Genomic DNA, 13,058 nt, shown 5'->3' with positions numbered 1-13,058 from the left:
GAGTAACTACAATTGAGGCGCCCAGAGATGGAAAACAAGCAATCATATAACGCTATAAGTTCCTTCTACGGTATATGGATTTCCATTTCACAATATACAGTTCTTGGTGTTCGCTGGCGATAGATTGCTGGCAGCCGTGCGTCAACTTGCCTTGAATCTAGTCAAGCACATGACCGGCACTCGAGCTCTTGCTCCGATCATTGGTCTGGACCTTCCGAAGCCCTTTGCCCATTTGAATTGAGGCTAAGAGCGCGCTACGATCTGGGGCTCCTGCAGGCGCAGGCGGGCCACCGGCAGCCGGAGGAGCTGGTGGTGGTGGAGGGCCCGGGGGCGGCGGAGGGCCTGGAGGTGGCGCAGGTGGTGCCATAGGTGGTGCAGGAGGTGGAGGCGGTGCAACGGACGGATCATAGCTAGGCACTGCCGCTGGTGGCGGAGGAGGAGGTGGCGGAGGAGGGGCAGCAGGAGCAGAGAGGCTGCCGTTCGGCTCGGGCACCGGGAGAGAGGCAACTGAGCTGTCTTGCACTGGGGTCGACGACTTGGAGGGCGATTTGTCATCCATAGCACTCAAAGGTCGTGGTGGTGCCATAGTACCAAACAGAATACTCGCGAGTTGTTTAGCGCTACCACCTCCTGGTCGCTCATCGTCGTCATCGTCAGAGGAGTCGAACTCAGAACCTGCAGCAGACCAGTCATCGTCTGCTTCAGGACGCGCACGAGATTTGCGCTCCAGCGGTGCGGATCCGGTAAAAGCAGGTTTCGAACTCTCCTGCTGTGCGAGACGGTGGAAAGGATTGGTCGAGTGTACATCAGCCTTGGGGGAGGTGACATTGGTCTGCGGCATGGGGGGAGGAGAGACCACTTGTGTGTCAGCGGCCTGGTTGGTTATCTTGAAGTACGGATTTTTGGACTCTGTCTCTGGGCTGAAGCTCACAGGTGGAGGAGCATGAGAGGCCGTGTCTTCGGGACTGGCAGCCTGCTCGGATTCCGGTGCAGCAACAGGAGCCGCAGGAGTCACTGTGGGGAGTAATTGGCTCTGGGTCGGTGTGCTATCCTGAGGCGTGATGTTCGCTGGTCCTTCGTCATCGGATGAACTCTCCTCATCGAGACCTTCCAAATCTAGCTGAAGCTGCCGCTCTCGTTCCCTGGCCCTCTCGATCTCAGCGCGCTGAGCCGCAAGTGCGGCTTCCTTTTCCTTGGCCAATCGTTCGGCTTCTTCTTTGCGACGCTTCTCCTCTTGCTTGCGGATCTTGCCTTGCCTGACTTGCTCCTCCAGTGCACGGAGACGAGCTTCTTGTGCCTCTTTCTCCTTGAGGAGTTCCTCCTCACGCTTTTGAGCTTCCAACCTACAGGAAAGTGAGAGCAATTGTTAGCCAAATGTACCCCGAAGCGACAATGACAGGTGGATGGGCCTTACTCGAGGCGATTCGTCTCCTCTTCTTGTGCCTGTTGCACCTCCCTGATAGCCTGTTCGCGGGCTGCCTGTTCCGCAGCGACGGTTTCTTCTGCGGCCTTTTTCACTTCAGCCTGGCCCGCGCTGTCCGTGCGCCCTCGGCGTGAAGGCGGAGCTGGGGGTGGCTTCTTGCCCACAGGTTTGGCAGGTGCGTTAGAAGTGCTACGCTGCTCCTCAGCCAAGCGACGTTGTCTCTCTTGCTCTCTCTTCGCGTCTTCCTCCTCTGCTCGTCTCAGACGCTCCTCTCGCTCTTTCTTTTCCCGCTCCTGGCGCTGTAGAAGGGTTTCAGAGGAGTCGGTGTGTGGTTTCAGACCGGCAGCCGCCATGCGCTCCGCGATACGTTTTTGGGCGCGCTCTCTAGCCGCAGCCACTCGGTCCTCATGAGTAGATCCCGGTAACGAACCCGCAGAACCAGCGGAAGGCGCAGGGGACAGCCGAGAGACACCGACGGACGGCTCTTCGTGCCGAAGCCGCTGCTCTTGAGCAGAACTCCTTGATTCCCTGCAATTGTTATTTCGAGCTCGACCAAGGTACGTTTTAGTACAGTTTTTTGTCACTTACTCTTCCTTGCGGATGTGTGCCGTTCGGCTGCCTCGTTGCAGGTCATAGATGAAGTCCCGAATGACGTCCTCGACCCCCAAGGCATCCTCCCACCGACGCCGTTCATGTTCATGTGTCGAAGTTTCACCCTCTTCCTTGAGGCTATCTTCAAGACTGCGAGTGAACTCTTTCACGCTCTCCTCCACGTCACGTGTCATGGCCTCGTTCTTTTCTCTGTCTGCTCGAATACTGGTACTTTCAGCCTCCAACCTACGAGCCGCAGCTCCATCATCCTCCACTGAAGCAGGAACTGGCCTGCCAGCAAGTTCGGCGGCCCGAGCCTGCATCCTTGCGCGAGCGCGGGCCTTGATACGGTCCGCCTCCGTCACGGTGCCACCGGGTCCTGTTCCAACGATGTTGGCAGCACTATTTGGATGTGCTTTTGCGTCCTTCAAGCGGAAAAGTTCGAGTTTGGCATCGGCAATCTCACGTTCAATACGGCGCACCTCTGATGCAACCTGAGGAACCTGGTCCTCGAAGGCTTGGAGCTGACGACGCAAGGATCTCCGTTCGGCGCCATTATCCAAATTACGGAAGGCTGCATTAGGATGAGTGTCGATATCGTCCTGAACGCGACGGATTCGATCCATGAGGCTTTCAGCTTCCCGGCGATCACGGCGATCCAAGACCTCATCCTCCTCGGCTCGATTTTCATCATGAAAGTCGACAGCATCAAGCATGATTTGAGTCTCACGGATCTTCTTCTTCAGCTGCTCAACAGATAGTTCCTCCTCAGATGCCTGAGAGGCAGCGGGAGATGATGGCCGGGCATCATTGCCCATACGACGACGGGCGCTAGACCGGTAACCAGCCGCAGCCTCGTCATTATTCTTAAAGAGAGTGGCATCCTTGCGGCCGAATCCTGGAGACTTCGCACCGCCAAGGAATGAGTGCTCCTTGAGGTAACTCACACCAGTCTTCTGAGGTTGCAAAAAAGCGCCAGAAGCTTTGCGATTCTCTGCATCCTGGGACAGCAGGGACTTGACCGCGCCTATTGAATCATTCAAATTTCTCGTTGACGGAGGAATTAGCTCAGGGGGTAGACGATTCGGGACTGGATACCCGTTGAGTTTTCTGTAAATCAGGTGCATGGCTACGGCGAATTCATCCATGTTCAAACGGCCTCGATTGTTGGGGTCGGCAAGCGTCCAGATTCGCTCCAAATCATTGCGATCCAGGCCACTTTGTCCCATGATTTCGATAGCGGTATCGCCGCCTATGAAGCCCTTATGGAAGCCATCCCATGCTCGGAAGAGATCATCGTAGATTTTCTTCTCCTCCTTCGTGATTGCCCAAGGAATACTAGCATTGCCCGAGAGACCGGCTGTCGTAAACCCGCCCTCACGACCAGGCTGAGGCATGAGTTGCTGTTTCAAGGCCTCGATGTTGGGCAACCCCGATGACGGTGCGTTAACAAACCCCCATTGGCCGGGAATTCCAGTCGGCTGAGCAACCAATCCGCCTGTCTGCATCGAACTAAGATTCGAGCCAAATCCGGTAGGCATAGGCGGAAGTGGGGGGCGGGGACCACTGTAGCCTGTAGCTTGAGGATTGGTCATTAAACCTGTTGGCTGGGTCTGCAGATACTGCTGCTGAGACTGTCCGGGGAAGCCTGTAACCTGTGGTGCGAGAGCTGCGTTCGCTCCAAGAAGAGAGGGTTGATTGGGCTGCAACCCGGTTGCTTGAGGACCAAAGCCTGTGGGCTGCGCAGTAAGTTGCGAAAGAAACTGTGCATTCGATGGCTGCTGCGGCTTAGGATGCTGGGGAGCCGGAGGAGCAGATTTGTTCTCCAATAATGGAGCATCGAAGCTGGGGACGTTCGTTCTTGCAGCGGCTTGCGGCTCTGTGTCGGGAACCCCGAATGAGATGATATCGACCATACTTGAAACCTCATTTTTGATCTTGTCCGGTAGAGTCGCTGGAAGTTCTCGACCAGTGATCCTCAAATTGCAGAGGTACATGGCTAAAGCAAATTCCGGGAAGAACAATTGCCCAGACTTGGTGGTGTCGGACAGAACCCTTGATCAAATAGTCAGCTTCACGATCATCCTTCAGAACAATTGGCATTTTACCCACCATATTTTCGACAGTTCACTGCCGGGAAGTCTCGAACGTAGAAGTAGCTCCTTAGCTTTTTCCCCTGTATGTGATACACTTCAGCAAATCATCTCTCAATCAATGCCATGTCATCTGAGGACTACCAACCGTCCATTGTCTGACTATCACCCACCGCGGACTTGAAAAGCTGCTCAAACTTGGCCTGGTCTTGCGCGGTGATGAACGACAGCCGTATGCTAGGAATTCTGCTCCCCGAAGACTTGGGCGGTGGTGGAGGCGCCACGCTAGCACCATCGCTAAACGAGTTGGCTATCTCCGAAGACGTCCTGGGAGCAAGTCGAGTGGGCAAGCCGGTGGTCGAAGGCACCTGAAGCGACGGAGGTTGGCTTTGAGGAGGATAACCTGTGTACGCCGGCTGTTGCACGGACGCCTGATAGCCGCCAAGCTGCTGCTGAGGCGCAGCGCCAGGGAAGCCTGTGAACTGGGGTTGCAGTTGTCCAGTAGGGAATCCCGTTGGCTGAGGCTGCAGATGAGAGGCCGATTGAGGTCCATATCCGGTAGGTTGTGGTTGAAAGCCAGTCTGTTGTGGTATTTGTTGCTGACCCTGAGGGAATTGCGAGTATGGAGGTTGCTGCATGAAAGGCGGCTGTCCTGGGCGGGCGTTGTTGACGCCGCCCAAGAAGGAGTTCGACGAAGAGTACATCACAGCGCTCGCATTAGAAGTGGGAAGGAAGATAGGTAGTGCAGGTTGGGAAGATACAGAGATCAAATCACTATCAAGCAACAAGAAAATTGACGACAAAGAAGCAGATGAACAAAAGAAACCAGGCGATGCAAGATAGAGTTGGGAGGAGGGATTCAGGAGGAGCTGCGGCTGTGATGACGCCTGGACTTTCAGGCACGCGGAGGCAATATGGGCGCTAGCCCGAAAGGGAGCGGTGGAGCCACAATTTCCGGGAAGCCAGGCTCCAACCCCTCGTGATCCAAAGTGTCAACTAAATATACCTACAGTAAGTACATACACAGTAGCTTGCCCATCACGATTTGTTGAAGATATTCCATTTACAAAGACAAATGCAATCTGAATTGTGGTTTTAAACCTCTAGGTGGTATAAAAGCCTCGATCGCTGCTTGTCGTTGCATAGTATTCATTCAATTGGACGTTATCATTAGAGACAGCAATCAACATCCCTCATTATCATGATGAACTCGTAGCGTAGAGGCTCCTCCAAAAACCGAGCCCAAACTTTAAGCAACTCAACAAATCATCATCTCGCGTAACGTGCAATTTGCGATGCCATCAAGCCCGTACAAGGCAATGCATGGAAAATATGGCAAATGGCCACGTTTTAATGTACAGGTGATTCGCATAAACCAGATGCGCCAAAATCCCGACCAGGAAAAATAAGCAGATGCAAATCAGCTCCGATTCGCCAGTATCGCAGCCGTAATCTAAGCACCTTCTGCAGTACCATTCTGCTGCTGCTGAGTAGCTCCGACCATCTTACGCAGCTCGTATTCTTTGGTGAATTCGCGGGAAAGGATGCCCAGGTCCTTGACAAGGTCATGACAGGCGGCGAGCAGGGCATCCTTAGGAGTGACCTCGCCATCAGTCTGAACGCGGAGTTCAAACTTGGGAACTAGAGGATGGGGGACCTGAGACAATTCGTCAGAGTCATGCATCCCAGAGCTCGCAAGGAAAGCCCTTAAGATTTCAAATAAACTTGAGGAAAAGCACGGCTTCTAAGGCGGACATACCTTGTAACCAGCAAAGATAACATGAGAGTTCTGCAGAAGACGGGAGCGGAGGAGGTTGCCGAGCGTGTGATCCTCTTTGTTGAAAGTGAAAATAGAGGAAGACGGAATGCCTAGATGCATTAGATCGACCGTCATTGATCTGCACGCAAAGTTTGATGGAAGAACTCACGAGTATCGGTCTCAACCTCGACTTTCTCTTCTCCAGGAGACAGAACAAAAGACTCGAAACTAAAAGAAAAGACACAGTGTCAGCTTGAATACCCAACGCTCGTTGACTGTAAAGTATCTTGAGGCGCGGGAACGGGATATGAGTGAGCACCTGCGCGGCTGGTCATTGTCCAAATTTACGGAGGAGTGGCAAGCATTATTATTACGGGAACCACCAGTAGCATGTATCCAACGAGCGTATGCCATCTCGTTGGGGAGCATGAATGGTTTCTTTGGACTCATGGCGACAGGACTCTTCTCAAAGGACAAGACCAGAGGCCCAAGATGTAGAAACAATAGGGTGGTGAGCAAAAGAAGACAAACAGTTCACGACCAGGTCAAGAGGGAAATGGTTGTCAACAGGAGTTGTGTTGATGATGGTAGGCACAAGCATGAGGAAGGTGGGTGATTGCGTCGCCGAGAGCGCAGACCACCAAGCAGGAAACCCTGTCCCAGGTCCGCACATAGTGAAGGCAACATCCTCCATTTTCACTTTCAGTAAGGAACAACCCCTCCATCACTTTTGGTTGCAGCTTTGAGGTAGATCTCCTAACAAGAGACAGGACAAGAATAAAGAAGGCAGCCAAGACATCAAAATGAAGATGCGTTTTCCATAGATAGTGCAACTAATCTTGCTTACCGATCTGGCGCGTTCATCTTGACAGAATGACAAGTGAAGTTGAGGCAGTTTCAAACTTGTTCTCACAAGTCCCACGATTCCAAAGGACGGAAGAGCTGGGTCCCAAGGAGGAACAAATGGGAATGATGATTGACGAATTGAAATAGATGAGAACCAAGAAAAGCAACTATTCCTTGTAAGATCCCCTGTTCGCCTCGAAAACCTCGATCGAAACTCACCTTCAATATCCAAAAAAAGGAAAAAGAACGACAGAAACAGTAGTTTGATCTTCCAGCCGATATCAGCATATAACCAATAAGAATGCCCAAGGACAACACCCTTCAGGGCAACAACCTGGAAGGATATCAGAGAACTTACAAGCCTGATAGGTCGAGTATAGGAGGGAGGAATCCTTTGCACAAAGCAGCAATGCGAGGTATTAAGGGTTGTGAGCTACTGTGATGATGGAAGAGTGAAGCAATTAAGAAGGTCTGTCTAAGTTAGTTCTACTATCAAAATGCTTTATCGGGTTCCATCATTCATTATCTACCGCCTTCAAAAGTCTCGTGATCTTAGGCACGTGATACTACGGATATTGATCACAAAAGTGTGTCCCGCGGCCCGACCGTATCCGAGTGACTTACCACCCAATGACTCAAGGCAAGCAATTTTCCATGTATCTTGAATTGGATGGGTAGTCTCCCGTAGTATCCCTTGCGGAAGGAGTGAGCGGTTTACTGATTGGATTACAACCCAGAGTGATGTGGAACGGCATCGTGATGGTGGGTGGAAAAGATCCGCACGCTGAGTATAATATCTTACACTGATATAAGCTAGGTGGCATGCATCCTCATTCTAGTCTTATGAACCGTTACCTATTGCTCTAAACTATGCTCAAGCAATCCGAGATCTAGACATCTCACAGTATTCAGATCATGTCGCTGAGAACTATATTGAAATCAGCCTATCCTTGGGCAAAGAGTCCCCTTCTGGCCTCGGCTCCAATGCTGAACATTGCCGGCCCCCAGCTGGCAGTATCTGTCTCCTCCGCCGGTGGGTTTGGATTTCTTGCTGCAGGATTTGATGTTTCGAGCTTGGATCATAACCTGGAAGTTGCCACCCGTCTGGTGAAGCAATCAGGCGGTATGGCGCAGCAAGTATACGAAGAAACAGGTGTGCTCCCCATTGGGGTGGGCTTCATCAACTGGGGCGCCGATCTCAAAGTCTCTGTTGCCGCCATCCAGAAGTACACTCCATGCGCTGTGTGGCTATTTGGTCCAAAGAACCAACCGGACGACCTAGTGCCCTGGGCGAAGGAGGTGCGTGGCGTGACCTCTGGTCGGACCAAGATCTGGGTGCAAGTGGGTGCCGTGGATGAGGCGATCGCCGTTGCCGAAGTTCTTCGACCAGACGCTTTGGTCGTCCAAGGTTCTGATGCGGGGGGTCATGGTCTAGTTCATTCGGCCTCAGTTTTGACTTTGATACCTGAGATCCAAGATGCTTTACGGGAGCGAGACTTGACTCACATAGCCATCATGGCTGCAGGAGGAATAGTCGATGGACGAGGACTGGCAGCGGCTTTGGCACTGGGGGCTGCCGGCGCTGCCATGGGTACTCGCTTCCTGGCTTCTGCAGAAGCGAATATAGCTCACGGATATCAGAAGGAGGTCTTGAGAGCATCTGATGGTGGTCTCAACAGCATCAGGTCGACTGTATATGATCGAGTGAGGGGTATCGGGGGTTGGCCTAATCGATACGACGGGCGCGGTATTATCAACCAGAGTTACGTCGATGCTGTGGAGCGGGGAATGAGTGACGAGGAGAATAAGAGGTTGTACGAAGAAGAGCTGAAGAAAGGCGATGCCGGTTGGGGACCCAACGGGAGACTTACAACGTATGCTGGCACTGGTGTCGGCCTGGTGCGGGAAATCCTGCCTGCATCCACAATCGTGGAGAACACCTTGTGTGAAGCAAGAGATGTGATTCGGGGAATTCCAGTAGATTGAAGCACTGCGAAGACCAGGACTCTAGTGAATTCCTAGCCTTTTACTGACAGGAGGAACAAAGATGCGATTGAAATGCAATCAAATGTCTAGGAGCAGCGGCCCTAAAACCCCATGCCCAGTATATTACTAGAATTCAATTACAGATACAAGAGTAGATACATTGCCGATTGCTTTGATACAAGATTTCACAACCCTTTGCAGAATAGCGATCATATACCATTGCTGCCTCAAAACACCAGCCTTAAGAAAACCCCTAGCTTGCTCAAAGACGGAGAAAGACAACAAATAAATGGATAGAAAAAAGTTGACATGATGCAGTGTCGATCTTCAATGCTGTATCGTAAACCCGCCAATAAATATTCGAGGGACACGGGGGTCCAAAAGACAAAAGTGAAAGGAGCATCCAACCGCTATTTGGATATCTCGGCCCTATGAAATAAGAACACCGGGGATGTCAAGGACAGGATTGTTAAGTCAAAGTAATAGAGTATTCGTATATGTCTGCTTACGCAGAAAGTATCGTGACGAGACCGAAAAATTGGGCGCCGAGTAAGGGCATCATCAATGCACCACATTCATTAAGTCTCCGAGACTCGACGTTTCTTTCTTAATTCTCCAATTACTTCTCTTCTTTTCGCGTTTCTTCAACAATTCGGCCCACCCTTCATCTTCATCGTCGTCGTCTAGCACAGCGTTCTTACTTTCATTTTGCGGTCTTCCGTCGGTAGAGACCGGACGGACGGTCACAGTTGGCATCGACAAACTTTTCATGGCGAACGGTCCCGCTGGGGAAGCTGCTCTCTGGTTTTCGTCATTCCATTGTCTGGCCATCGAGGGATAGGCCGCAGATCCGTGGTCAGGTTGTAACGTCGATACAGGCCGATACCGAGGTGCCATGCCGACATTGCTACGCTCTGATGGCGCAATAGACGGTGCATAACCTTGGCCTATCGGTGTGCCCGGCCGGTTGCCAGCAGGAAGGTAGGGTATCGCCGGGCCATTGAGCCGAGAGGAGACATTCGGGTCCAGCATACTTAGAGTTCTTTGGTCATTGAAGGTAGGAGGTGCCGGACTGAACGGTCCTGCTGTAGGCATGGAAGCAGGCCTCAAGTTTGCAATGGCAGGCAACGATGGCGGAAAACCCGCGGGTGACATCAGTGGTTGCGGCGGCGGGGTCTGCCCTCCTTGCATCGAAATCATTTGCTGCATCCATTGCATCTGCATCTGCATCATTTGGGACATCTGTTGTGACAATTGTATCTGCGCCTGTTCTGTAGCAGAGAGCGCCGCCTGAAGATTCGGGGGATTCATACTCGGGGGATTTATGCCCATCATCGTGTAAGGTCTCGGGATGCCGCCCGATGGGGTGGCTGCTCCTGATGCTCCGAGTCCGTTCTGGAAATCATATACGGCTTGAGTATTCGGACTCCCTCGTCTCATTGCTCTTGCTCGCTCTTCCGTAGCGATGACGCCCACCAAGCCACCCGGAGGCAATGCAGCCGAAGTAGAGGGGCCCCCATGCACCGACGCACCCCCTCCAAAAGCCAAGGACTCCCTGTTCGGGGGATTGACTAAGCTTGCCCCGTAGTACGGATCCCGAGGGAGGTTTCGAGCAAAGACAGGTAGGCTGCTGCGATTAGTCAGATCATTGTCGCCAGCAACGGAGCCTGGAGATTGGACGTAAGGCTGCTGGAACGATGCCCGAAGATTCGGAATGGAACTTGAAGGTGCCAAGCGACTTGGGGGGCGGTTTCTATTTGGAAAACCGTGTGCAGCAAGGATTCCCAACGGGATGTCCTCATCCTCGTCACCCTCGCTGCTTTTCCCGCTGCCCGATCTGTTGCCAGAATTTGGTGCGTGGATCGTTAGATTCGGCGTACTATTGCTGGCGTGGTCCAGTTCCGGTCGAAGGGACAGTGCGGGAGACTGTTGGCCCGTGACTTTCATCATCTGCTGTCGGTATACAGATAGATGAGCTTCCTGCTTTCGTCGCTGCCTTTCAGCTTCCCGGTTCTTCTCTACCTCGTCGTCTTCGTCGAAATCATTCTCGGCCGAGTCTTCACTCTTGGAAGCGTCACTGTTCGATCTCCTGAGCTCTTGCTGCTGCCGATAATGCTCAAACTGCGAAGGCGTCATGACTTTATTCGTCGATGTGCCGGGTTTCGGCTGGCTTTGCTCGTATTGAGCGGCCAGGAGCGCGTGCGCGGCAATGGAAGGGTCGAGCTGGCTCTCCCCCACTGGAGGCGATTGACGTCGTATTTCTGCGGGTGACGTTGACAGGCTCGGAGACTTCAAGAGTGCGGGCGTGATTGAGTGAGCAATGAGCGGTGCATGATGCTCGTGATCCGAGCGCTCATGCTCCGACGTCGACGCAAAATGCACTCCACCTTTACTTGAATGAAGGGAGTCCATTATTAATTTAGCGTCTTCATCTTCGATAGGTGTGGAATCCCGTTTCGTCGAGTGGACGACGCTTCTCCTCAGTCCTTTGTCTCCTCCCGTCTTGGGCTTGATCAGAGAACGGTGGGAAGTCGTAGCAGTTGCCAGGGGAAGAGATTTCCGCCGCCCTTCAGGCAACATAGAGGTAGAATTCGGCACAACTGACTGCTTGATCGGGGAGTCCTCCGCGGGGGATTGCATAGCGTTGAGAAGACCCTCTCCGGAGTGTCGACTGTCCCAGGAGTAAGGGGAAGGTTCTATTTCCTTGGACACATTCGTATTGATGGGGCCCGGACGCGATACTTTTTCTTCCTTCCGGCAAGCCGCGGATGAAGGATGCGCGGATGGTAACTACCAAAAGTTATTAACAATGGCCTGGTTAGAGAAAGATGAGGAGCTGAGAGCGAACAGAGCGGTTCGTACCATGTCAAAGGGCTTCCCGGGAGATGTGGACTCGGAAATGTGTGCGCTATCCCGCTTCCCGAGGTCATCAAACATACTTTTAAATTCATCCCCAAGCTGACCAACATTCAGATCGTCTAACAGTTTTGGTGGTGTTGCGGTGCTGGCTGTACTGGACGTCATCGCCCTGTTCCTGGACGGGCCGGGGGTGGACTGTCGAGCGGGAGGGATTGAAGGCGACGCCTTTGAGAGTCTTCCCCCAAAAGAGAAGGTTCTTCCCGCTGCGCGTAGTGCACCAGATATAGGGGGAATGGGTATGTCGTGGAGATTTCGAGTGTGCGGCGATTGGGCGTCGGATTGAACCGGTATGTCTGTCAAAGAGCGCGGCGCCGATGACGAGCTGAACCGAATAGACGAAGAACTCTCTGATGATCCTCCGGGATTGCTGCTAGTGTAGTTGAATCCCAAAGTTAGTAACCATGCCAATAATATTTTCAACTAATCCGCCCAAGACTGGGAAGGTGAACTGTACCGATGCTTTGGTGGTAAATTCTCGGATCCAGCGAAAATATTGTCATCCTCTTCCGTGGGAGTGTACAGAACATGGCCTCCAGTTGATCTTTTTGAGAAAATATTCCCTTCACTTAAGGATTTTCGGTCCGCAGACGGGCGTTCAAAGACTCGAAAGGACGGCTGAGGAGGAGGATTCTCCACCTCCTCAAGAGCATTTCCAGACGACTTCCGCCGCGTAAAGCCCTTAGGGAGCTTAATTGGCATCTGTACAGATGGACCGTCGGTCACAGACTTGTGAAGGTCGGCCACTTATTCCCAACGAGGAATCCACAAGTCTAGACGGAAAGTCCCGCAGACAAGGCAGTTCCAACAATTATCCGCTTGGGTTGCTCCTCGCTTTCCGTAAACAAGGCAACGGGTGATTGTGGAGGGGCGATTCTGGGCCTTTCGAAACGACTCAGATTCCGATGCAGGTGGGGCTTATGTCGAGGAAACGCCGAAGAATGAAGACGCAGCTGTTACGAGGGAAAATCTGTTGTGGGCGGGCTCAACACATTAAGGGGTAAGGAGAATGCTGACTGCGAGCGCACGAAATGAGCGAAGGGAAGTTTCTGATAGAAAATCGATAGCGTCTCTGGCTAGGACCCTCAAAATGAATCACCAGCGGGGCTCCTGGAGTGGATAATTGTTTGAAAGTCAGACAATTGTCGCTGCGCGGACTGCAATAAAAAATTGATGACGATGACTATGCTCATTGAGTGACGGATTAGAATTCAGAAGGGTATGGTGTGGTCTGATGACAGAGAGAAATGAGCGGGTGGTCAAAAGCTGGAAAACAAATAAATAGTCAACAGGGGGTGAAAGAAGACAATGAGACTACGGGGAGTAATCAGCCAGAGACGTGGACAATAATAATCGTCGATGGACAAGGAGGAGAGGGAGGCGGAAACCAGAAAAACATGAATAATACCAGGCTTGGACTGACAGATCGATAGATAGATAGGTA

The 13,058-nt window shown here is 52.3% G+C and overlaps 4 protein-coding genes across 4 annotated transcripts; 1 reads left to right on the top strand and 3 right to left on the bottom strand.

Moving 5' to 3' along the window:
* Positions 1 to 157: 157 nt before the first annotated feature.
* pan1 (actin cytoskeleton-regulatory complex protein PAN1) lies at positions 158 to 4,811 on the bottom strand (the record flags this gene model as incomplete). Its single annotated transcript, XM_043271414.1, has 5 exons — positions 158 to 1,343; positions 1,415 to 1,951; positions 2,012 to 4,069; positions 4,127 to 4,190; positions 4,256 to 4,811. 5 exons carry the CDS (start codon positions 4,809 to 4,811, stop codon positions 158 to 160), a joined length of 4,401 nt encoding a protein of 1,466 aa, XP_043127349.1.
* A 749-nt stretch (positions 4,812 to 5,560) lies between these two features.
* Positions 5,561 to 6,316, bottom strand: Aspvir_008240 (DNA-directed RNA polymerase II core subunit RPB11; the record flags this gene model as incomplete). Its single annotated transcript, XM_043271413.1, has 4 exons — positions 5,561 to 5,764; positions 5,867 to 5,976; positions 6,036 to 6,094; positions 6,186 to 6,316. The coding sequence occupies 4 exons, from the start codon at positions 6,314 to 6,316 to the stop codon at positions 5,561 to 5,563; spliced, it is 504 nt and encodes a 167-aa protein (XP_043127348.1).
* A 1,311-nt stretch (positions 6,317 to 7,627) lies between these two features.
* Positions 7,628 to 8,698, top strand: Aspvir_008239 (nitronate monooxygenase; the record flags this gene model as incomplete). Its single annotated transcript, XM_043271412.1, has 1 exon — positions 7,628 to 8,698. One exon carries the CDS (start codon positions 7,628 to 7,630, stop codon positions 8,696 to 8,698), a length of 1,071 nt encoding a protein of 356 aa, XP_043127347.1.
* Positions 8,699 to 9,259: 561 nt separating this feature from the next.
* Positions 9,260 to 12,316, bottom strand: Aspvir_008238 (uncharacterized protein; the record flags this gene model as incomplete). Its single annotated transcript, XM_043271411.1, has 3 exons — positions 9,260 to 11,488; positions 11,561 to 11,987; positions 12,072 to 12,316. 3 exons carry the CDS (start codon positions 12,314 to 12,316, stop codon positions 9,260 to 9,262), a joined length of 2,901 nt encoding a protein of 966 aa, XP_043127346.1.
* Between the last annotated feature and the right edge of the window lie 742 nt (positions 12,317 to 13,058).

This window comes from Aspergillus viridinutans, assembly GCF_018404265.1.
Source record: "Aspergillus viridinutans IFM 47045 DNA, scaffold_6, whole genome shotgun sequence".
NCBI classification, from domain to species: domain Eukaryota; kingdom Fungi; phylum Ascomycota; class Eurotiomycetes; order Eurotiales; family Aspergillaceae; genus Aspergillus; species Aspergillus viridinutans.
Note: the sequence above shows the minus strand (reverse complement) of the source record. Positions and strands in the feature narration are given on the sequence as shown.